Raw genomic sequence first — 22,062 nt, 5'->3', positions numbered from 1 at the left:
GTTTACTGACAGAATTAGACTGGGATATGGCCAAAAAACAACCACACCATTGATGGTTAAATGCACTTGGTGACGGGCGCAGCTTGCCCCTGATGTAGGATATAGCCAAAAAATAAACAGACTATTGGTGGTTAAATGCACTTGGTGACAGCTTGACCCTGATGTAGGCTTTAGCCAAAAAACAACCACACCATTGAGGGTTAAATGCACTTGGTGGCAGCTTGTGCTGGCGCAACACAAAACACAAAATGGCCGCCGATCACCCCAGAAAAAAGTGACTGAAAAACGCTCTGGGCAGCCTAAAATTAGTGAGCAATTCAATAGCAGCAGTTCAATCATCCACAGCTGCAGATCGATCACTGGATGGAGTCTTTTGGAGGAGTTAATCAGCCTAATCTCGCCCTACTGTCGCTGCTGCAACCTCTCCCTACGCTAATCAGAGCAGAGTGACGGGCGGCGCTACGTGACTCCAGCTTAAATAGAGGCGGGGTCACATGGTGCTCTGGCCAATCACAGCCATGCCAATAGTAGGCATGGCTGTGACGGCCTCTTGGGGCAAGTAGTATGACGCTTGTTGATTGGCTGCTTTGCAGCCTTTCAAAAAGCGCCAAGAAAGCGACGAACACCGAACCCGGACTTTTACGAAAATGTCCGGGTTCGGGTCCGTGTCACGGACACCCCAAAATTCGGTACGAACCCGAACTATACAGTTTGGGTTCGCTCATCCCTATTCGCCACCTCACGGTAAGGTACGGCTCTCCCTTTTTTGCACCATTTTGGGTCAAATTCTTATTCTGTTGTCTGTTTCTTAGGCAAATCTACCCAGAAGCAGAAGCATCTCGCCTGCTCCAGCTGCAGCACCCCATTACCGGATTCATACGAATTCCACCGATGCCCAGGCTGCCGTCCCAGACCAGTGGACCCAGAACCAACGGTGGTGGATATGTTCTCATGGATGAAACAGTTCATGGATACGTCCATTGCCGAGATCAAGGGAGCAGTCTCTAACAAGAGGCCCAGACAGGCTTCTCCTGGTCCTGTTCCCATGTCTGAAGACGTCGTCTCCATTGAGGACAATTCTTCCTCTAAGGAAGAGAGTTCGGCCTTCCTCTTTCCAGCCGAAAAAACGCAAAGACTGTTGCGCTCCATCAGGTCGAGGGACAATGATGTTGAGCAAGGGGAAGCTCCACAGTCCACCTCTAGGGGGCCAAGGGCCTTTAAAGTGGACGAGTCTTTAAAGAAGTTAATGGCAACCGAGTGGAAACACCCGGAGAAGGGTCCAGTGTTAACAAAAAGATTTAAACTAATGCTCCCTCTACAGGATGCAGATTCCTTATTTTGGGTTCCACCTCCAAAGGTGGATATGGCCATATCGAAGCTCTCCAAAAGAACCCTAGTCCCCTCAGACGACGGCAGCAACCTAAAGGACCCCCTAGACAGACGAGCAGAGTGCACGCTTAGACGCAACTACTCGGCTGCCTCCGCCTCTGCCTCGGTTGCTATAGCGTGCTCTGAAGTGTCAGAATTTATCCGTGCGCGCACTCTCAGAATCCAATCAGACTTGGATTCTGGGGTTGCCCGGGACGACATCCTGGACCAATTCAAAACTCTCTTACTGGGGATCGATTTCCTAACAGATTTCTCCCAACAACAATTAAAACTAGCGGCCAAGTCTATGGCGCTTTCCTCAGCCAGTAGGCGCCCACTCTGGTTAAAGCCATGGGCGGCGGACAACACGTCCAAATTTAACCTTTGCTCCCTTCCCTATGAACCAGGTAGATTATTCGGTTCTGAGTTAGATTCTCTCATGGAGAACCTAGCGGACAAGAAGGGTAAATCCCTCCCCCAGCAGTCCTTTAGGGGTCGAGGAAGGGGTAGAGGAGGAGGAAGATTTCAGGGGGGAGACAGAACCCAGAGGCGTTCTGAAAGTAGTAAGAGAGGTAGGGGTCGCGGTCGTGGAAACCGCAGGGCTGATCTATGACTCTCCACAGCCCGTCAATCCCCCTCCCCCCGATGTCCCAGAGGAAGGACCAGTTTTCAGTTTCCCAGTCGGTGGACGTTTGAGTCTATTTAAAAATGTTGGGATGCAAAAGATTCCAGACCCTTGGGTGCTACAAGTGATAGCGTCAGGGTACACAATAGATTTAATTTCCCTTCCTCGGGACAAGTTCGTCCTATCAAGGGCTTTAGCACCCGACAAACAATCAATCCTGGAAGACTCGGTTCTCCAGTATATACAGAAAGGAGCATTAGAGGAGGTTCCTCCTCGCGAATGGCGGCAGGGGGTTTATTCCCCCATCTTTCTGGTACCAAAACCATCAGGAGACTGGCAGATGATCATCGATTTACGTTACTTAAATCGCTTCATCAGGAAGAAGCGTTTCTGGATGGAAACCATTCGCTCTGTATTAAACATCCTGAACCCAGGAGATATGATGGTAACTATAGACCTGAAGGATGCTTACCTTCATGTTCCTATCTGTCCAGCACACAGGAAATATCTCAGAGTTGCTGTGGCCTTGCAAGGGGTAGTGAAGCACTACCAGTTTGCTGTATTGCCCTTCGGCATATCCTCAGCTCCGCACACCTTCACAAAGGTAGTGGCTCCCGTGGTCGCCCATTTAAGACTTCTTGGGCTAGAGGTCGTACCGTACCTGGACGATTGGCTTTTAAAAGCCGCAAACGCAGACGTCCTGCAGAGTCAGCTTCAACAAGCTCTCCAGATTCTCCAGCGTCTGGGTTGGTTGATAAATTGGGACAAGTCGCACTTAGTCTCGTCAACCACGAGAACGTTTTTGAGGTTTGTGATCGATTCACAACTGATGACCCTATACCTGTCACCACAGAGGAGGGACAGAGTAATAAAAGCCGCACAGTCTCTTATACCTCCCAGACGAGTCTCCATAAGAGTTCTTATGAGGATGTTAGGCCACATGTCAACATCTGCAGAGGCAGTTCCTTGGGCCTTATGGCACTTACGCCCTCTTCAGGAGGAGGTCTTAGTAGCTTGGAGTCGCAAGCCCAAAGACCTAGACAGAATGCACTCCCTATCGGTAGAAGTCCGTTCTTGGCTCAAGTGGTGGAAGAACCTAAAGGATGGGAGGTCTCTGATCCAACCTCATTGGGTCACATTGACCATGGACGCTTCTCTGCTGGGCTGGGGGGCCCATCTGGAGGACAACCCAGTACGAGGTACTTGGAATCCCCAGGAGAAAATCCTCTCATCCAACTGGAGAGAGCTGAGAGCGGTCAAACTAGCCCTCCTTCATTTTGCTCCCCTCATCCGCGGTCAGGCGGTGAGAGTCCGGACAGACAACACTACTGTGGTCGCTTACCTAAACAGACAGGGAGGGACGAAATCCCAAACCCTCCTGAGGGAGGTGGGTTCTATTCTTTCTTGGGCAGAGATCAACCTATCCCACCTAATGGCAGTCCATATCAAAGGGGATCTCAATGTTGTGGCAGATCGCCTGAGTCGGGGTCTACCAGTTCCAGGGGAATGGTCCCTGAACAAGAGCATCTTCTCTATGACTGTCCAGCTGTGGGGCACCCCGGAAATCGACCTGATGGCTACCTGATTGAACGCCAAGGTGAGCAGGTTCTGTTCCCTTTACAGGGAGGACAACCCGGTAGCGATAGACGCTCTGTCCATAACGTGGAGGTTCAGGCTGGCATACATCTTCCTTCCAATTTCCATGATACCGAGGGTATTGATGAAGATCAAGCAAGACCAGAAGACCTCGGTGATTGCCATCATGCCATTCTGGCCAAAGAGGTCTTGGTTCACCCAGCTCATGAAGATGAGTCAGGGCAATTATTGGAGACTTCCCCTAATACAGGACCTTGTGTATCAGGACACAGGTCCCTGTCTAGATCTGAGGAGGCTCAATCTGACAGCCTGGAGATTGACAGGTCCCTTCTAGAAGCTAGAGGGTTATCTGTGGAGGTCCTGAGAACAATTTCTCACTCCAGAGCGGAATCTACAAGCAAGAAGTATTCTAGAATCTACAGAATATTCCTGCAATGGTGCAATAACAGAGAGGTAGTTGCCTCAGACCCTCCTCTCTCCGCTATTCTACAATTCCTCCAGGATGGTCTAGACAAGGGTCTAAGCCCATCCACACTCAGAGCTCACGTCTCTGCCTTATCGGCATGCCTTAGCAGACCGATTTCTCAGGACCCCCTAATCAAGAGGTTCCTGAAGGGAGCCGAAAGACTTAAACCCAGAATCCTGAGACCAATCCCACAGTGGGACTTAACGGTGGTTCTAAAAGGGTTATGTGTCCCCCCTTTTGAGCCTTTGAATGAGGTGGACTTGAGGTTCCTATCCCTAAAGATCACATTCTTACTAGCTATCACATCAGCTAAGAGAGTTGGGGAACTTCAGGCTCTGGGGGCTTCTGAGCACTATTTAAAAATCCTTCAGGACAAGGTCCTGTTAAGGTTTTTGCCAACCTTTTTACCAAAGGTTCCTACCTTTTCTAATATCAATCAGACGATATGTCTGCCCACTTTTTCACTGGCTGCGACTTCTCCCGAGGAGGAAAGGCTCCGTACATTGGACATCTCAAGAGGTCTTAAAATATATTTGGACAGAACAAGCGAATTTAGAAGATCGGAAAACCTCATTCTGACCTATGCAGGGAAAAACAGGGGTCTGAAGGCCTCCAAACCCACTCTGAGCAGTGGATTAAAGAAGCTATCCGTCTGGCCTTTCTGTCCCAAGACTTGACGCCTCCTTCCTTTGTCTCCGCCCATTCTACCAGGGCTGTATCCACCTCTTATGCAGAGAAGAAACTGATCCCCTTAGATCAGATTTGTGCAGCCGCTTCTTGGAGTTCTCTGAACACCTTCATCTCGCATTATCGTCTAGAGTCTAGACAGGTGGAGGGAATGGCCTTTGGACAATCCGTTTTAAGTGCCGCCCTCTCCTGAGAGGGGAGTAGGGAGCCCTCCCAATTTGGGTGAGGTTCTTGCTACTTCCCCACTTGTGCTGCTGGTTAGGACGAAAGGGAAGCGTCAATTTTGACGTAAATTTGTTTTCCCCTAGTCCTAACAGCAGCACACAAATTTCCCTCCCCTTGTATGATTTATTGTCATTTACTTGTTATAAAGCAGCCCCGTCCAGTTGGGGCCGGGTTATATGGGGCAGGGGCTCAATTAGCTAATTACTAATTAGGGTACTTAGCCAGAAATTTTTGTTCATTAAAATTCCGCCTGTCCTGACCAGTTTCACGGGGGCAAGTACTCCACTTGTGCTGCTGTTAGGACTAAGGGAAAACAAATTTACGTCAAAATTGATGCTTCTTCAGAGGGAGGCTGAAGAAAGCTGCTCATTATAGACGGAAGTTGTTGCATATGGAGCTGGTGATGCTTCTACCCCCCCCCCCCCCCCCCAGTAAGACCTTAATGAGGACCAGCTGGTAATATGGAGGCCTTACTATAGTGTGAAGGCTGAAATCTGTAGGCTGTGGAGGCTGTAATGTAATGTGGAGGCTGTAATAAAATGTGGAGTCTGTAATATAATATGGAGGCTGTAATATCATGTGGAGGCTGCAATACAATGTGGAGGCTGTAATATAATGTAAAGGATGTAATATAATGTGGACGCTGTAATATCATGTGGAGGCTGTAATATCATGTGGAGACTGGTAATATGGAGGCTGTAATATAATGTGGAGGCTATAATGTAATGTGGAGGCTGTAGTATAATGTGGACGCTGCAATATAATGTGGAGGCTATAATGTAATGTAGAGGCTGAAAATATGAAGGCTGCAATATAATGCTGAGGATGATAATGTAAAATGGAGGCTGTAATGTAATATAGAGGCTGCGATGTAATGTGGAGGCTGGTAGTATGGAGGCTGTAATATAATGTGGAGGCTGTAATGTAAGGTGGAGGCTGGTAGTATGAAGGCTGAAATGTAATGTAGAGGCTTGTAATATGGAGGCTGTGATGAAATGTGGAGGCTGAAAATATGCAGGCTGGTAATGTAATATGGAGACTGTAATGTAGAGGCCGGTAATACGGAGGCAGTAATATTATGTGGAGGCGGGTAATGTAATATGGAAGCTGTAAAGTAATGCAGAGGCCGGTAATATGAAGGATGTAATATAATGTGGCGGCTGTAATGTAATGTAGAGGCCGGTAATATGGAGCCTGTAATATAATGTGGAGGCTGGTAATATGGAGGCTGTTATATAATGTGGAGGCTGTAATATGGATGCTGTCATATAATGTGGAGGTCTGTAATATAATATGGAGACTGCAATGTAGAGGCCGGTAAGATAATATTGAGGCTGTAATGTAATGTGGAGACTGTTAATATAATATGGAGGCTGGTAATATGGAGGCTGTAATATAATGTTAAGGTTGATAATTTAATATGTAGGCTTTAATATAATGCGCATATAATGTGCAGGCCGGTAATGTTATAATGTTATATGGAGGCTGTAATATAATTTGGAGTCTGTAATGTAATGCAGAGGCTGGTACTATGAAGGCTGTAATATAATGTGGAGGCTGTAAATAATGCGGAGGATATAATGTAATTTACAGGCTGGTAATATGGAGGCTGGAAAATAATGTGGAGGCTGGTAGTATGGAGGCTGTAATATAATGTTGAGGTTGATAATATAATATAGAGGCTGTAATATAATGTGGAGGATATGATGTAATTTACAGGCTGGTAATATGGAGGCTTTAATAGATAACTAGATGTAATGTGGAGGCTATAATGTAATGCAGAGGCTGGTAGTATGGAGGCTGTAATATAATGTGGAGGCTATAATGTTGAGGTTGATAATATAATATAGACGATTTAATATAATGTAATTTACAGTCTTGAAAAAACATAGAGGCCGGTAATGTTAAGTGGAGGCTGTAATGTAATGCAGAGGCTGGTAATATGAAGGCCGTAATATAATGTGGAGGCTGGTAGTATAGAGACTGTAATGTAATGTAGAGGCTAGTAATATGGAGGCTGTCATATAATGTGGAGGCTGAACATATGGAGGCTGTAACATAATGTTTAGGCTGTGATGTAATGTAGAGGATGATAATATGAAGTCTATAAAATAATATGGAGGCCGGTAATGTAACATAGAGACTGTAATGTAGAGGCGGTAATATTATGTGGAGGCCGGTAATGTTAAGTGGAGGCTGGTAATATGGAGGCTGTAATATAATTTATAGACTGTAATGTAATGCAGGGGCTGGTAATATGAAGCCTGTAATATAATGTGGAGGCTGGCAGTATTGAGTCTGTAATATATAGTGGAGGCCGGTAAGGTAACATGGAGACTTCAATGTAGAAGCCAGTAATACGGAGGCTGGAAATGTAACATGGAGGTTGTAATCTAATGTAGAGGCTGGTAAAAAAGAGGCTGTAATATATTGTGGAGGCTATAATGTAATGTAGTGGCTGAAAATATGAAGGCTGCAATATAATGCTGAGGTTGATAATATAAAATGGAGGCTGTAATGTAATATAGAGGCTGCGATGTAATGTGGAGGCTGGTAGTATGGAGGCTGTAATATAATGTGGAGGCTGATAATATTATGTGGAGGCTGTAATGTAAGGTGGAGGCTGGTAGTATGAAGGCTGAAATGTAATGTAGAGGCTTGTAATATGGAGGCTGTGATGAAATGTGGAGGCTGAAAATATGAAGGCTGGTAATGTAATATGGAGACTGTAATGTAGAGGCCGGTAATACGGAGGCAGTAATATTATGTGGAGGCGGGTAATGTAATATAGAGGCTGTAATGTAATGTAGAGGCCGGTAATATGGAGCCTGTTATATAATGTGGAGGCTGGTAATATGGAGCCTGGTATATTGGAGATACTGCGCGCACTGGAAAGGTAATCAGGTATATTGGAGATACTGCAATTCTTCTATAATATGGAGCCTGTTATATAATGTGGAGGCTGGTAATATGGAGGCTGTTATATAATGTGGAGGCTGTAATATGGATGCTGTCATATAATGTGGAGGTCTGTAATATAATATGGAGGCTGCAATGTAGAGGCCGGTAAGATAATATTGAGGCTGTAATGTAATGTGGAGACTGTTAATATAATATGGAGGCTGGTAATATGGAGGCTGTAATATAATGTTAAGGTTGATAATTTAATATATAGGCTTTAATATAATGTGCATATAATGTGCAGTCCGGTAATGTTATATGGAGGCTGTAATATAATTTGGAGTCTGTAATGTAATGTAGTGGCTGGTACTAGGAAGGCTGTAATATAATGTGGAGGCTGTAAATAATGCGGAGGATATAATGTAATTTACAGGCTGGTAATATGGAGGCTGGTAGTATGGAGGCTGTAATATAATGTTGAGGTTGATAATATAATATAGAGGCTGTAATATAATGCGGAGGATATGATGTAATTTACAGGCTGGTAATATGGAGGCTGTAATAGATAACTAGATGTAATGTGGAGGCTATAATGTAATGCAGAGGCTGGTAGTATGGAGGCTGTAATATAATATGGAGGCTATAATGTTGAGGTTGATAATATAATATAGACCAGGGATGGCCAACCTGAGGTTCTCCAGCTGTTGCAAAACTACAACTCCCAGCATGCCCAGACTGCCTACAGGTATCAGCCTACAGCAAAGCATGGTGGGAGTTGTAGTTTTACAACAGCTGGAGAGCCACAGGTTGGCCAGCCCTGATATAGACGCTTTAATATAATGTAATTTACAGGCTGGAAAATGAAAGCCACTAGCACTTCTGAGCTCAGCCAATCAGAGCGGGAGGGCGGGGCCTGGAGTTCAGGAACAGCCCCGCCCCCAGAAATGCGACCTCTCCGTGCAGTTCTCCTCCAGGTCCGCCCATGCTCCATATAAAGGAGGGCTCTGGGCTGAGCAGTCACTGCTTTCTGCTCACACCTAGAAGATGTCTGGTCGCGGTAAAGGAGGGAAAGGGCTCGGGAAAGGCGGCGCCAAGCGGCACAGGAAGGTGCTCCGTGATAACATCCAGGGCATCACCAAGCCTGCCATCCGCCGTCTAGCTCGCAGGGGAGGCGTCAAGCGCATCTCCGGCCTCATCTATGAGGAGACCCGCGGGGTGCTGAAAGTCTTCCTGGAGAACGTCATCCGGGACGCCGTCACCTACACCGAGCACGCCAAGAGGAAGACCGTCACCGCCATGGACGTGGTCTACGCGCTCAAGCGCCAGGGCCGCACTCTCTACGGCTTTGGGGGTTAATGCTGCCTCCGTCCTCACAACACAAAGGCTCTTCTCAGAGCCGCCCACATCTTCCCGGGGAGAAGCTACAATTCCGTCTGCGCTCAGCCACTGAGGGGTTAACACCGCCCGCACATCAGGGGACTGAGAGCCGGACAATTGTCCGAGATCAGCGGCGCCCTGTGCTCAGTACAGCCGGAGGTCTACAATACAGAAAGCCCCAGTAATCTAAATCCCGAGCCCCGGGTGTTCTCCACCGCTCCTGTCCCCGCAACTACAAGACGAGCTGTGCTCGGAGACTGAGGGGTTAATCCGTCCCGGAGCTGCAGAGACAAAGACTCCAATGAGCGGCGCTGGTACGGGTCACATGACCGGCTCCTCCTGTAGATCAGCGGCTCAACTATAGGCGGGAAATTCAAATGAGCGACGAGATCCTGAGCTCTCCCAGCCAATAGGAGCAGAGCTCTGGACCCCTCAGCCGTTATGTGCCCGTAGGAGCGGAGCCTCGTCCTCCTGTCCTGAGCGGCCGCACAGCCTGTCCCCAGGGAGCGCCACACTGAGAAGGATGATCGGAGTAGTGAATGGGCACGGAGGAGGATGATGGGAGTAGTGAATGGGCATGGAGCAGGATGATGGGAGTAGTGAATGGGCATGGAGGAGGATGATGGGAGTAGTGAATGGGCATGGAGGAGGATGATGGGAGTAGTGAATGGGCATGGAGGAGGATGATCGGAGTAGTGAATGGGCATGGAGCAAGATGATGGGAGTAGTGAATGGGCATGGAGCAGGATGATGGGAGCAGTGAATGGGCATGGAGGAGGAGGATGGTAGCAGTGAATGGGCATGGAGCAGGATGATGGGAGCAGTGAATGGGCATGGAGGAGGATGATGGGTGTAGTGAATGGGCACGGAGCAGGATAGCTTGTAGTGTAACTTCCACTAGCGGTACCGCATCTCATCTAGCCGACAGTGAGGAAACCGCAGCCACTGTGAGAACGGGGAGACGCGGGAGCAGCTCCGCTGGAGACAGGGTGGGGGCTCTGAGAAGAGCCTTTGGGTCCGGAGAGCGGGGGGCGCTCACTTGGCGCTGGTGTACTTGGTGACGGCCTTGGTGCCCTCGGAGACGGCGTGCTTGGCCAGCTCTCCGGGCAGCAGCAGGCGCACGGCGGTCTGGATCTCCCGGGAGGTGATGGTGGAGCGCTTGTTGTAGTGAGCCAGGCGGGAGGCTTCCCCTGCGATGCGCTCAAAGATGTCGTTGACGAAGGAGTTCATGATGCCCATGGCCTTGGAGGAGATGCCGGTGTCGGGGTGCACCTGCTTCAGCACCTTGTAGACGTAGATGGCATAGCTCTCCTTCCTGCTCTTCCTCCGCTTCTTGCCGTCCTTCTTCTGGACCTTGGTGACGGCTTTCTTGGAGCCCTTCTTGGGCGCTGGGGCGGACTTGGCGGGCTCGGGCATTCTGACTGAAGACACAATCTCGTCTGTTCTCCTCCTCCCACCGCAGCGGTATTTATACACGGGCCATGCAAATGAGCTGCTGCGGACTGCGCGCTGATCTACTGGAGGAGAGGGTCACGTGGTGTCTCCACTTCTCCCAATTGGCAGCCTCACATCCATCCAGCTGAGCCGGGGGCGGAGCAGCAGGAGGGTGGGTCTCATAGCTATGCATTCTGCTAATGAGGGGCAGAACTTCCATCCATTCAGCTGAGCCGGGAGGGGCGGAGAGGCGGAGCTAACATTTCTATTCAGTCTATCAGGGCCTCTCTGCTCGGCTGATACCCGCCCCTCCCCTCACTGCGCCCCGCCCTCTGCTGGTAGTGATGCCGCCGCTGAGTGTACTGTGCGTGCAGGGGGATCGTGCGCTCTATCCCTGGACACCAGCGCAGCGATGGAGCCGCTCTTCTCCGCCCAGTGAATACGGGACTGTTCTCCCCTTCTCCGGTGGGGAGCTTGAGAAGGCGGCCACTGACGGGTTAATACGGAGTAGGCTATGGGGGCGGGGCTATAGAACTAATACCGTGGCTTTTGAAATTCCTGCTCAATTACCGTCCGTTAGGAATTCAGCGGGCGTGGCCAAGCCCCGCCCACCAGGATGGATGGATGTGAGCCCCTCCCCCCGCTCCTGCTCTTCTCAGAGCCCCCACCTTCTCTAGGACGGAGCTGCCGCATTGTGTGAATACATGGAAGCCTCATGTCCGAGGCGGATTATTCCCTCATTATAGACCACTGATCAAGCGGATGAGGGGAGCAGTGATCGTATACTCGGGAGGATGAGGGGAGTAGTGATCGGCCAAAGAGAAGAATGGGGGGAGTAGTGATAGAACACTGAGGATGGGGGGGGAGTAGTGATTGAACACTGAGGATTGGGGGGGAGTAGTGATTGAACACTGAGGATGGGGGGAGTAATGATCGGCCAGAGATCAGTTGGTCAATTAGGAAAATGAGTGAAGTAGTTATATGGTATTGAGGATGATTAGGGGAGTAGTGGTCAGCCAGTGAGGAGAATGAGGGAAGTAGTGATCTGCTAATGGATGGATGTGAGCCCCGCCGTGCGCTCTATCCCTGGACACCAGCGCAGAGACTGGAGAAGGGGCGGAGCTATAGAACAAGTGCTTTACAGTGATTGGCTGATCTCTGGCTTTTGAAATTCCCGCTCAATTACAGTCCGGTTAGAATTCAGCGGCCGTGGAGGAGCAGTCCATTACACACAGGGGGACGAACCCTCTACAGCAGCAATGTACTCGCCGCTTGTCAGAAGCGGTAAGTGCCCCTGTGTGACGCCTCCACAGCGGAGATCAGCGGCATCGCCAGCTCAGTCGTACAGACCATGTGGGGGGCTCTTAGAAGAGCCTTTGGTTTGGGGCGGGGCAGAGCCGGGCTCACTTGCTCTTGGCCGGCTTGCTGCTCTCGGTCTTCTTGGGCAGCAGCACGGCCTGGATGTTGGGCAGGACGCCGCCCTGGGCGATGGTGACTCCGCCCAGCAGCTTGTTGAGCTCCTCGTCGTTGCGCACGGCCAGCTGCAGGTGACGGGGGATGATGCGGGTCTTCTTGTTGTCGCGGGCGGCATTGCCGGCCAGCTCCAGGATCTCGGCGGTGAGATACTCGAGCACAGCGGCCAAGTAGACAGGAGCGCCGGCGCCCACTCTCTCGGCGTAGTTGCCCTTGCGGAGGAGCCTGTGCACACGGCCGACCGGGAACTGGAGCCCTGCCCGGGATGAGCGGGTCTTGGCCTTAGCCCGCACTTTGCCTCCTTGTTTGCCGCGTCCAGACATCGTTCTCTGCAGAGCACAAACCAGCAACGAAGACTCTGATGTGTGTGATCCGGAGGAACCGCCGCCTTTATAAGCTGCTGCTCCGCCCCCAGCGCCGCTCATTGGGTGGATTAGAAGCCTCCACCGGAGACAAGACTCGTGGAGAAGCCAATGAGCGGCGCTGGGCGTGGCTTATGACACGGGTACAGGTCACATGACCGGCTCCTCCTGTAGATCAGCAGCTCATTTGCATTTGGGAACTATAGGCGGGAAATTCAAATGAGCGACGAGATCCTGAGCTCTCCCGGCCAATAGGAGCAGAGCTCAGGCCCCCCTCCCTCAGCCGTTATGTGCCCGTAGGAGCGGAGCCTCGTCCTCCCGCCCTGCACTGAGCAGCCGCACAGCTCCCTGATGAGCAGCCATTCATAGCGGGAGCAGAGCTCAGCTGCAGCGTATAAGGGGAGCAGTGATCGGGCACCAAGTATGAGGGAAGTAGTTATATGCTATTGAGGATGATGAGGGGAGTAGTGGTCAGCCAGTGAGGAAAATTAGGGAAGTAGTGATCTTCTATTAATGAGGGGAGTGGTGATTGGGCACTGGGGAGGATAAGGGGAGCACTGGTAATATAATATGAAGGCTGTAATATAATGTGGAGGTTGATAATATAATATAGAGGCTTTAATATAATGCGGAGGATATAATGTAATTTGCAGGCTGGTAATATGGAGGCTGTCAATGTGGAGGCGGTAATGTAATATGGAGGCTAATATAATTTGAAGTCTGTAATGTAATGCAGAGGCTGGTAATGTTGAGGCTAGTAATATAATGTGGAGGCTGTAATATAATGTGCAGGCCGGTAATGTAATATGGAGGCTGTATTATAATTTGGAGTCTGTAATGTGATGCAGAGGCTGGTAATATGAAGGCTGTAATATAATGTTGAGGCTGTGATGTAGTATGGAGGCTGTAATGTGGAGGCTGTGATGTAATATGGAGGCTGTAACATAATGTTTATGCTGTGATGTAATGTATATGACGGTAATATAATGTGGAGGCCAGTAATGTAACATGGAGGCTGTAATATAATATGGAGGCTATAATGTAATGTAGAGGCTGAAAATATGAAGGCTGTAATATAATGTTGAGATTGATAATACAAAATGGAGACTGTAATGTAAAATAGAGGCTGTGATGTAATGTGGAGGCTGGTAATATTATGTGGAGGCTGGTAATATGGAGGCTGTAATGCGGAGGCTGGTAGTATGGAGGCTGTAATATAATGTGGAGGTTGATAATATATTATAGAGGCTTTAATATAATGTAATATGGAGGCTGGAAAATGAAAACCACCAGCACTTCTGAGTTCAGCCAATCAGAGCGGGAGGGCGGGGCCTGGTGTTCAGGCACAGCCCCGCCCCCAGAAAGGCGGCCTCTCCGTGTAGTTCTCCTCCAGGTCCGCCCATGCTCCATATAAAGGAGGGCTCTGGGCTGAGCAGTCACTGCTTTATGCTCACTCCTAGAAGATGTCTGGTCGCGGTAAAGGAGGGAAAGGGCTCGGGAAAGGCGGCGCCAAGCGGCACAGGAAGGTGCTCCGTGATAACATCCAGGGCATCACCAAGCCTGCCATCCGCCGTCTAGCTCGCAGGGGAGGCGTCAAGCGCATCTCCGGCCTCATCTATGAGGAGACCCGCGGGGTGCTGAAAGTCTTCCTGGAGAACGTCATCCGGGACGCCATCACCTACACCGAGCACGCCAAGAGGAAGACCGTCACCGCCATGGACGTGGTCTACGCACTCAAGCGCCAGGGCCGCACTCTCTACGGCTTTGGGGGTTAATGCTGCCTCGTCCTCACAACACAAAGGCTCTTCTCAGAGCCGCCCACATCTTCCCGGGGAGAAGCTACAATTCCTTCTGCGCTCAGCGACTGAGGGGTTAACACCGCCCGCACATCAGGGATCGGAGAGCCGGACAATTGTCCGAGATCAGCGACGCCCTGTGCTCAGTACAGCCGGAGCTCTACAATACAGAAAGCCCCAGTAATCTAAATCCCGAGTCCCGAGTGTTCTCCACCGCTCCTGTCCCCGCAGCTACAAGACGAGCTGTGCTCGGAGACTAAGAGGTTAATCCGTCCCGGAGCTGCAGAGACAAAGACGCCAATGAGTGGCGCTGGTACGGGTCACATGACCGGCTCCTCCTGTAGATCAGCAGCTCAACTATAGGCGGGAAATTCAAATGAGCGACGAGATCCTGAGCTCTCCCAGCCAATAGGAGCAGAGCTCTGGACCCCTCAGCCGTTATGTGCCCGTAAGAGCGGAGCCTCGTCCTCCTGTCCTGAGCGGCCGCACAGCCTGTCCCCAGGGAGCGCCACACTGAGAAGGATGATCGGAGTAGTGAATGGGCATGGAGGAGGATGATGGGTGTAGTAAATGGGCATGGAGCAGGATAGCTTGTATTGTAAATTCCACTAGCGTTACCGCATCTCATCTAGCTGACAGTGAGGGAAACCGCAGCCACTGTGAGAACGGGGAGACACGGGAGCAGCTCCGCTGGAGACAGGGTGGGGGCTCTGAGAAGAGCCTTTGGGTCCGGAGAGTGGGGGGCGCTCACTTGGCGCTGGTGTACTTGGTGACGGCCTTGGTGCCCTCGGAGACGGCGTGCTTGGCCAGCTCTCCGGGCAGCAGCAGGCGCACGGCGGTCTGGATCTCCCGGGAGGTGATGGTGGAGCGCTTGTTGTAGTGAGCCAGGCGGGAGGCTTCCCCTGCGATGCGCTCAAAGATGTCGTTGACGAAGGAGTTCATGATGCCCATGGCCTTGGAGGAGATGCCGGTGTCGGGGTGGACCTGCTTCAGCACCTTGTAAACGTAGATGGCATAGCTCTCCTTCCTGCTCTTTCTCCGCTTCTTGCCGTCCTTCTTCTGAGCCTTGGTGTCGGCTTTCTTGGAGCCCTTTTTGGGCGCTGGGGCGGACTTGGTTGGCTCGGGCATGATGGGAGCTCGGTTGTCACTGCTGCCGGAGATCAGTAATGAAGAGAAGCCCCGCGCAGCTCCTTTTATTGCGGCCGCAGGTAAGGTGGGCTGGAGAGAGACGGCTTCCTATTGGTGGAGAAGAGGGGGCGTGCCCCCAGTGTCATTTCCAGATGATCCGCTCATTGGCGCTGATTTCTGGTTCCCTGATGAAGAAATTCAGTAATTTCGAAACGCGTTGGAGGTATTCTGGTCCTAGAGAGCATCCATCCTGAGTGTGACGTCGCACGAAAGCAGCGTCCTCGTGGATCACCAGCCTGGGTTCACCTCACGTGCACGCGTCACCGTCCGGGACCGTGCGCGTTCGTAAGTGGAAACCTAAAGATGCAGCTATCATAACCACCCTTCGAGAAGTTCGGCCAAACTTCCCGGAAATGTTCAGGATCCGAACTTCGTCCCGAACCCTATTGAAGTCAATGGGGACCCAAACTTTCCAACACTAAAAAGGCTGTAAAACAGCCCAGGAAAGGGCTAGAGGGCTGCAAAAGGCAGCAACATGTAGGTAAATCCCCTGCAAACAAATGTGCATAGGGAAATGAATAAAAAAATAAAATAATTAACCAATATCAATTGGAGAGAGATCCCATAGCATAGAATCATGCTTCACGTCACCCACCACTGTAACAGTCCATTGTCATATATTTAGGCCCAGGCACCCAGGCAGAGGAGAGAGGTCCTGTAACAGAGAATCTGGCTTCATGTCAGCAGAGAATCAGTCTTCATATCATAGCAGAGAATCATGCTTCACGTCACCCACCACTGTAACAGTCCATTGTCATATATTTAGGCCCCGGCATCCAGACAGAGGAGAGAGGTCCCGTAACAGAGAATCTGGCTTCATATCAGCAGAGAATCAGTCTTCATATCATAGCAGAGAATCATGCTTAATGTCACCCAACACTGGAACAGTCCATTGTCAGATATTTAGGCCCAGGCAGAGGAGAGAGGTCCCATAACAGAGAATCTAGCTTCATGTCAGCAGAGAAACAGTCTACATGTCATAGCAGAGAATCATGCTTCACGTCACCCACCACTGTAACAGTCCATTGTCATAAATTTAGGCCCCGGCACCCAGGCAGAAGAGAGAAGTCCCGTAACAGAGAATCTGGATTCATTTCAGCAGAGAATCATGCTTCACGTCACCCAACACTGGAACAGTCCATTGTCAGATTTTTAGGCCCAGGCACCCAGGCAGAGGAGAGAGGTCCCGTAACAGAGAATCTGGCTTCATGTCAGCAGAGAATCAGTCTTCATATCATAGCAGAGAATCATGCTTCACATCACCCAACACTGGAACAGTCCATTGTCAGATATTTAGGCCCCGGCACCCAGGCAGAGGAGAGAGGTCCCGTAAAAGAGAATCTGGATACATGTCAGCAGAGAATCAGTCTTCTTATCATAGCAGAGAATCAGGCTTCACATCACCGACCACTGTAACAGTCCATTGTCAGATATTTAGGCCCCGGCACCCAGGCAGAGGAGAGAGGTCCCGTAAAAGAGAATCTGGATACATGTCAGCAGAGAATCAGTCTTCATATCATAGCAGAGAATCATGCTTCACGTCACCCAACACTGGAACAGTCCATTGTCAGATATTTAGACCCAGGCAGAAGAGAGAAGTCCCGTAACAGAGAATCTGGATTCATTTCAGCAGAGAATCATGCTTCACGTCACCCAACACTGGAACAGTCCATTGTCAGATTTTTAGGCCCAGGCACCCAGGCAGAGGAGAGAGGTCCCGTAACAGAGAATCTGGCTTCATGTCAGCAGAGAATCAGTCTTCATATCATAGCAGAGAATCATGCTTAATGTCACCCACCACTGGAACAGTCCATTGTCAGATATTTAGGCCCAGGCACCCAGGCAGAGGAGAGAGGTCCTGTAACAGAGAATCTGGCTTCATGTCAGCAGAGAATCAGTCTACATGTCATAGCAGAGAATCATGCTTCACGTCACCCACCACTGGAACAGTCCATTGTCAGATATTTAGGCCCCGGCACCCAGGCAGAGGAGAGAGGTCCCGTAACAGAGAATCTGGCTTCATGTTAGCAGAGAATCAATCTTCATGTCATAGCATAGAATCATGCTTTACGTCACCCAACACTGGTACAGTCCATTGTCAAAAATTTAGGTCCCGGCACCCAGGCAGAGGAGAGAGGTCCCGTAACAGGGAATCTGGCTTCATGTCACAGGAGAATCAGTCTTCATGTCATAGCATAGAATCATGCTTCACGTCACCCAACACTGGAACAGTCCATTGTCAGATATTTAGGCCCAGGCAGAGGAGAGAGGTCCCGTAACAGAGAATCTGGCTTCATGTCACCAGAGAATCAGTCTTCATGTCATAGCATAGAATCATGCTTCACGTCACCCAACACTGGAACAGTCCATTGTCAGATATTTAGGCCCAGGCAGAGGAGAGAGGTCCCATAACAGAGAATCTGGCTTCATGTCAGCAGAGAATCAGTCTGCATGTCATAGCAGAAAATCATGCTTCACGTCACCCACCACTGTAACAGTCCATTGTCATATATTTAGACCCAGGCAGAGGAGAAAGGTACTGTAACAGAGAATCTGGCTTCATGTCATCAGAGAATCAGTCTTCATATCATAGCAGAGAATCATGCTTCACGTCACCCACCACTGTAACAGTCCATTGTCATAAATTTAGGCCCCGGCACCCAGGCAGAGGAGAGAGGTCCCGTAACAGAAAATGTGGCTTCATGTCAGCAGAGAATCAGGCTTCACGTCAGCCAACACTGGAACAGTCCATTGTCAGATATGAAGGCCCAGGCAGAGGAGAGAGGTCCCGTAATTGAGAATCTGGCTTCATGTCAGCAGAGAATCAGTCTACATGTCAGAGTAGAGAATCATGCTTCACGTCACCCACCACTGTAACAGTCCATTGTCATAAATTTAGGCCCCGCCACCCAGGCAGAAGAGAGAGGTCCCGTAACAGAGAATCTGGCTTTATATCAGCAGAGAATCAGTCTTCATATCATAGCAGAGAATCATGCTTCACGTCACCTAACACTGGAACAGTCCATTGTCAGATATTTAGGCCCAGGCACCCAGGCTGATGAGAGAGGTCCCGTAACAGAGAATCTGTCTTCATGTCTGCAGTGAATCAGTGTGCATGTCATAGCAGAGAATCATGCTTCACATCACCCACCACTGTAACAGTCCATTGTCATAAATTTAGGCCCCGGCACCCAGGCGGAGGAGAGAGGTCCCGTAACAGAGAATCTGGCTTCATGTCAGCAGAGAATCAGTCTTCATATCATAGCAGAGAATCATGCTTCACGTCACCCAACACTGGAACAGTCCATTGTCAGATATTTAGGCCCAGGCAGAGGAGAGAGGTCCCTTAACAGAGAATCTGGCTTCATGTCACCAGAGAATCAGTCTTTATGTCATAGCAGAGAATCATGCTTCACGTCACCTACCACTGTAACAGTCAATTGTCATAAATTTAGGCCACGGCACCCAGGCAGAGGAGAGAGGTCCCGTAACAGAGAATCTGGCTTCATGTCAGCAGAGAATCAGTCTTCATATCATAGCAGAGAATCATGCTTCACGTCACCCACCACTGGAACAGTCCATTGTCAGATATTTAGGCCCCGGCACCCAGGCAGTGGAGAGAGGTCCCGTAACAGAGAATCTGGCTTCATGTCAGCAGAGAATCAGTCTTCATATCATAGCAGAGAATCATGCTTCATGTCACCCACCACTAGAACAGTCCATTGTCATAAATTTAGGCCCCAGCAACCAGGCAGAGGAGAGAGGTCCCGTAACAGAAAATGTGGCTTCATGTCAGCAGAGAATCGGTCTTCATATCATAGCAGAGAATCATGCTTCACGTCACCCAACACTGGAACAGTCCATTGTCAGATATTTAGGCCCAGGCAGAGGAGAGAGGTCCCGTAACAGAGAATCTAGCTTCATTTCAGCAGAGAATCAGTCTACATGTCATAGCAGAGAATCATGCTTCACGTCACCCACCACTGTAACAGTCCATGGTCATAAATTTAGGCCCCGGCACCCAGGCAGAAGAGAGAGGTCCCGTAACAGAGAATCTGGCTTTATGTCAGCAGAGAATGAGTCTTCATATCATAGCAGAGAATAATGCTTCACGTCACCCAACACTGGAACAGTCCATTGTCATAAATTTAGGCCCCGGCACCCAGGCAGAGGAGAGAGGTCCCGTAACAGAGAATCTGGATTCATTTCAGCAGAGAATCATGCTTCACGTCACCCAACACTGGAACAGTCCATTGTCAGATATTTAGTCCCTGGCACCCAGGCAGAGGAGAAAGGTCCCGTAACAGAGAATCTGGCTTTATGTCAGCAGAGAATCAGTCTTCATATCATAGCAGAGAATCATTCTTCACGTCACCCACCACTGTAACAGTCCATTGTCAGATATTTAGGCCCCGGCACCCAGGCAGAGGAGAGAGGTCCCGTAAAAGAGAATCTGGATACATGTCAGCAGAGAATCAGTCTTCATATCATAGCAGAGAATCATGCTTCACGTCACCCAACACTGGAACAGTCCATTGTCAGATATTTAGGCCCAGGCACCCAGGCAGAGGAGAGAGGTCCCGTAACACAGAATCTGGCTTCATGTCAGCAGAGAATCAGTCTTCATATCATAGCAGAGAATCATGCTTAATGTCACCCACCACTGGAACAGTCCATTGTCAGATATTTAGGCCCAGGCAGAGGAGAGAGGTCCCGTAACAGAGAATCTGGCTTCATGTCAGCAGAGAATCAGTCTTCATATCATAGCATAGAATCAAGCTTCACGTCACCCAAGACTATAACAGTCCATTGTAAGATATTTAGGCCCAGGCACCTAGGCAGAGGAGAGAGGTCCAATAACAGAGATTCAGGCTTCATGTCAGCAGAGAATCAGTCTTCATATAATAGCAGAGAATCATGCTTCACGTCACCCAACACTGGAACAGTCCATTGTCAGATATTTAGGCCCCGGCAACCAGGCAGAGGAGAATGGTCCCTTAACAGAGAATCTGGCTTCATGTCAGCAGAGAATCAGTCTTCATATCATAGCAGAGAATCATGCTTCATGTCACCCACCACTGGAACAGTCCATTGTCAGATATTTAGGCCCAGGCAGAGGAGAGAGGTCCCCTAACAGAGAATCTGGCTTCATGTCAGCAGAGAATCAGTCTTCATATCATAGCATAGAATCAAGCTTCACGTCACCCAAAACTATAACAGTCCATTGTAAGATATTAAGGCCCAGGCACCTAGGCAGAGGAGAGAGGTCCAATAACAGAGATTCAGGCTTCATGTCAGCAGAGAATCAGTCTTCATATCATAGCAGAGAATCATGCTTCACGTCACCCAACACTGGAACAGTCCATTGTCAGATATTTAGGCCCCGGCACCCAGGCAGAGGAAAGAGGTCCCGTAACAGAGAATCTGGCTTCATGTCAGCAGAGAATCAGTCTGCATGTCATAGCATAGAATCATGCTTCACGTCACCCAACACTGGAACAGTCCATTGTCAGATATTTAGGCCCCGGCACCCAGGCAGAGGACAGAGGTCCCATAACAGAGAATCTGGCTTCATGTCAGCAGAGAATCAGTCTGCATGTCATAGCAGACATTCATGCTTCACGTCACCCACCACTGTAACAGTCCATTGTCATATATTTAGACCCAGGCAGAGGAGAAAGGTACTGTAACAGAGAATCTGTCTTCATGTCATCAAAGAATCAGTCTTCATATGATAGCAGAGAATCATGCTTCACGTCACCCAACACTGGAACAGTCCATTGTCATACATTTTGGCCCGGCACCCAGGCAGAGGAGAGAGGTCCAGTAACAGAAAATGTGGCTTCATGTCAGCAGAGAATCAGTCTTCATATCATAGCAGAGAATCATGCTTCACGTCACCCAACACTGGAACAGTCCATTGTCAGATATTTAGGCCCAGGAAGAGGAGAGAGGTCCCGTAACAGAGAATCCGGCTTTATGTCAGCCGAGAATCAGTCTTCATATCATAGCAGAGAATCATGCTTCACGTCACCCAACACTGGAACAGTCCATTGTCATAAATTTAGGCCCCCGCACCCAGGCAGAGGAGAGAGGTCCCGTAACAGAGAATCTGGATTCATTTCAGCAGAGAATCATGCTTCACGTCACCCAACACTGGAACAGTCCATTGTCAGATTTTTAGGCCCAGGCACCCAGGCAGAGGAGAGTGGTCCCGTAACAGAGAATCTGGCTTCATGTCAGCAGAGAATCAGTCTTCATATCATAGCAGAGAATCATGCTTCACGTCACCCAACACTGGAACAGTCCATTGTCAGATATTTAGGCCCCGGCACCCAGGCAGAGGTGAGAGGTCCCGTAACAGAGAATCTGGCTTTATGTCAGCAGAGAATCAGTCTTCATGTCATACCATAGAATCATGCTTTACGTCACCCAACACTGGTACAGTCCATTGTCAAAAATTTAGGTCCCGTCACCCAGGCAGAGGAGAGAGGTCCCGTAACAGAGAATCTGGCTTCTTGTCAGCAGAGAATCAGTCTTCATATCAAAGCAGAGAATCATGCT

The 22,062-nt window shown here is 49.6% G+C and overlaps 4 protein-coding genes across 4 annotated transcripts; 1 reads left to right on the top strand and 3 right to left on the bottom strand.

The window, feature by feature from the left end:
• The first annotated feature begins 8,715 nt into the window (after positions 1 to 8,715).
• On the top strand, positions 8,716 to 14,289 carry LOC122923512. The gene is made up of 4 exons (XM_044274339.1): positions 8,716 to 9,219; positions 12,048 to 12,322; positions 12,472 to 12,657; positions 13,975 to 14,289. The coding sequence occupies exons 1-4, from the start codon at positions 8,913 to 8,915 to the stop codon at positions 14,287 to 14,289; spliced, it is 1,083 nt and encodes a 360-aa protein (XP_044130274.1). The 5' UTR covers positions 8,716 to 8,912.
• LOC122923523 (histone H2B 1.1) lies at positions 10,243 to 10,704 on the bottom strand. Its single transcript, XM_044274349.1, has one exon. The coding sequence runs from the start codon at positions 10,659 to 10,661 to the stop codon at positions 10,281 to 10,283; it is 381 nt and encodes a 126-aa protein (XP_044130284.1). The 5' UTR covers positions 10,662 to 10,704; the 3' UTR covers positions 10,243 to 10,280.
• On the bottom strand, positions 11,936 to 12,475 carry LOC122923522 (histone H2A type 1). Its single transcript, XM_044274348.1, has one exon. It carries the CDS (start codon positions 12,473 to 12,475, stop codon positions 12,083 to 12,085), a length of 393 nt encoding a protein of 130 aa, XP_044130283.1. The 3' UTR covers positions 11,936 to 12,082.
• Positions 14,290 to 15,053: 764 nt separating the features above from the next.
• On the bottom strand, positions 15,054 to 15,438 carry LOC122923531 (histone H2B type 1-M). The gene has a single exon (XM_044274359.1). The coding sequence runs from the start codon at positions 15,436 to 15,438 to the stop codon at positions 15,058 to 15,060; it is 381 nt and encodes a 126-aa protein (XP_044130294.1). The 3' UTR covers positions 15,054 to 15,057.
• Between the last annotated feature and the right edge of the window lie 6,624 nt (positions 15,439 to 22,062).

The sequence above is a fragment of the Bufo gargarizans genome, unplaced genomic scaffold (assembly GCF_014858855.1).
Source record: "Bufo gargarizans isolate SCDJY-AF-19 unplaced genomic scaffold, ASM1485885v1 original_scaffold_1687_pilon, whole genome shotgun sequence".
NCBI classification, from domain to species: Eukaryota; Metazoa; Chordata; class Amphibia; order Anura; family Bufonidae; genus Bufo; species Bufo gargarizans.
The sequence above is the reverse complement of the archived record's forward strand: the minus strand, read 5'-3'. Positions and strand labels throughout refer to the sequence as shown.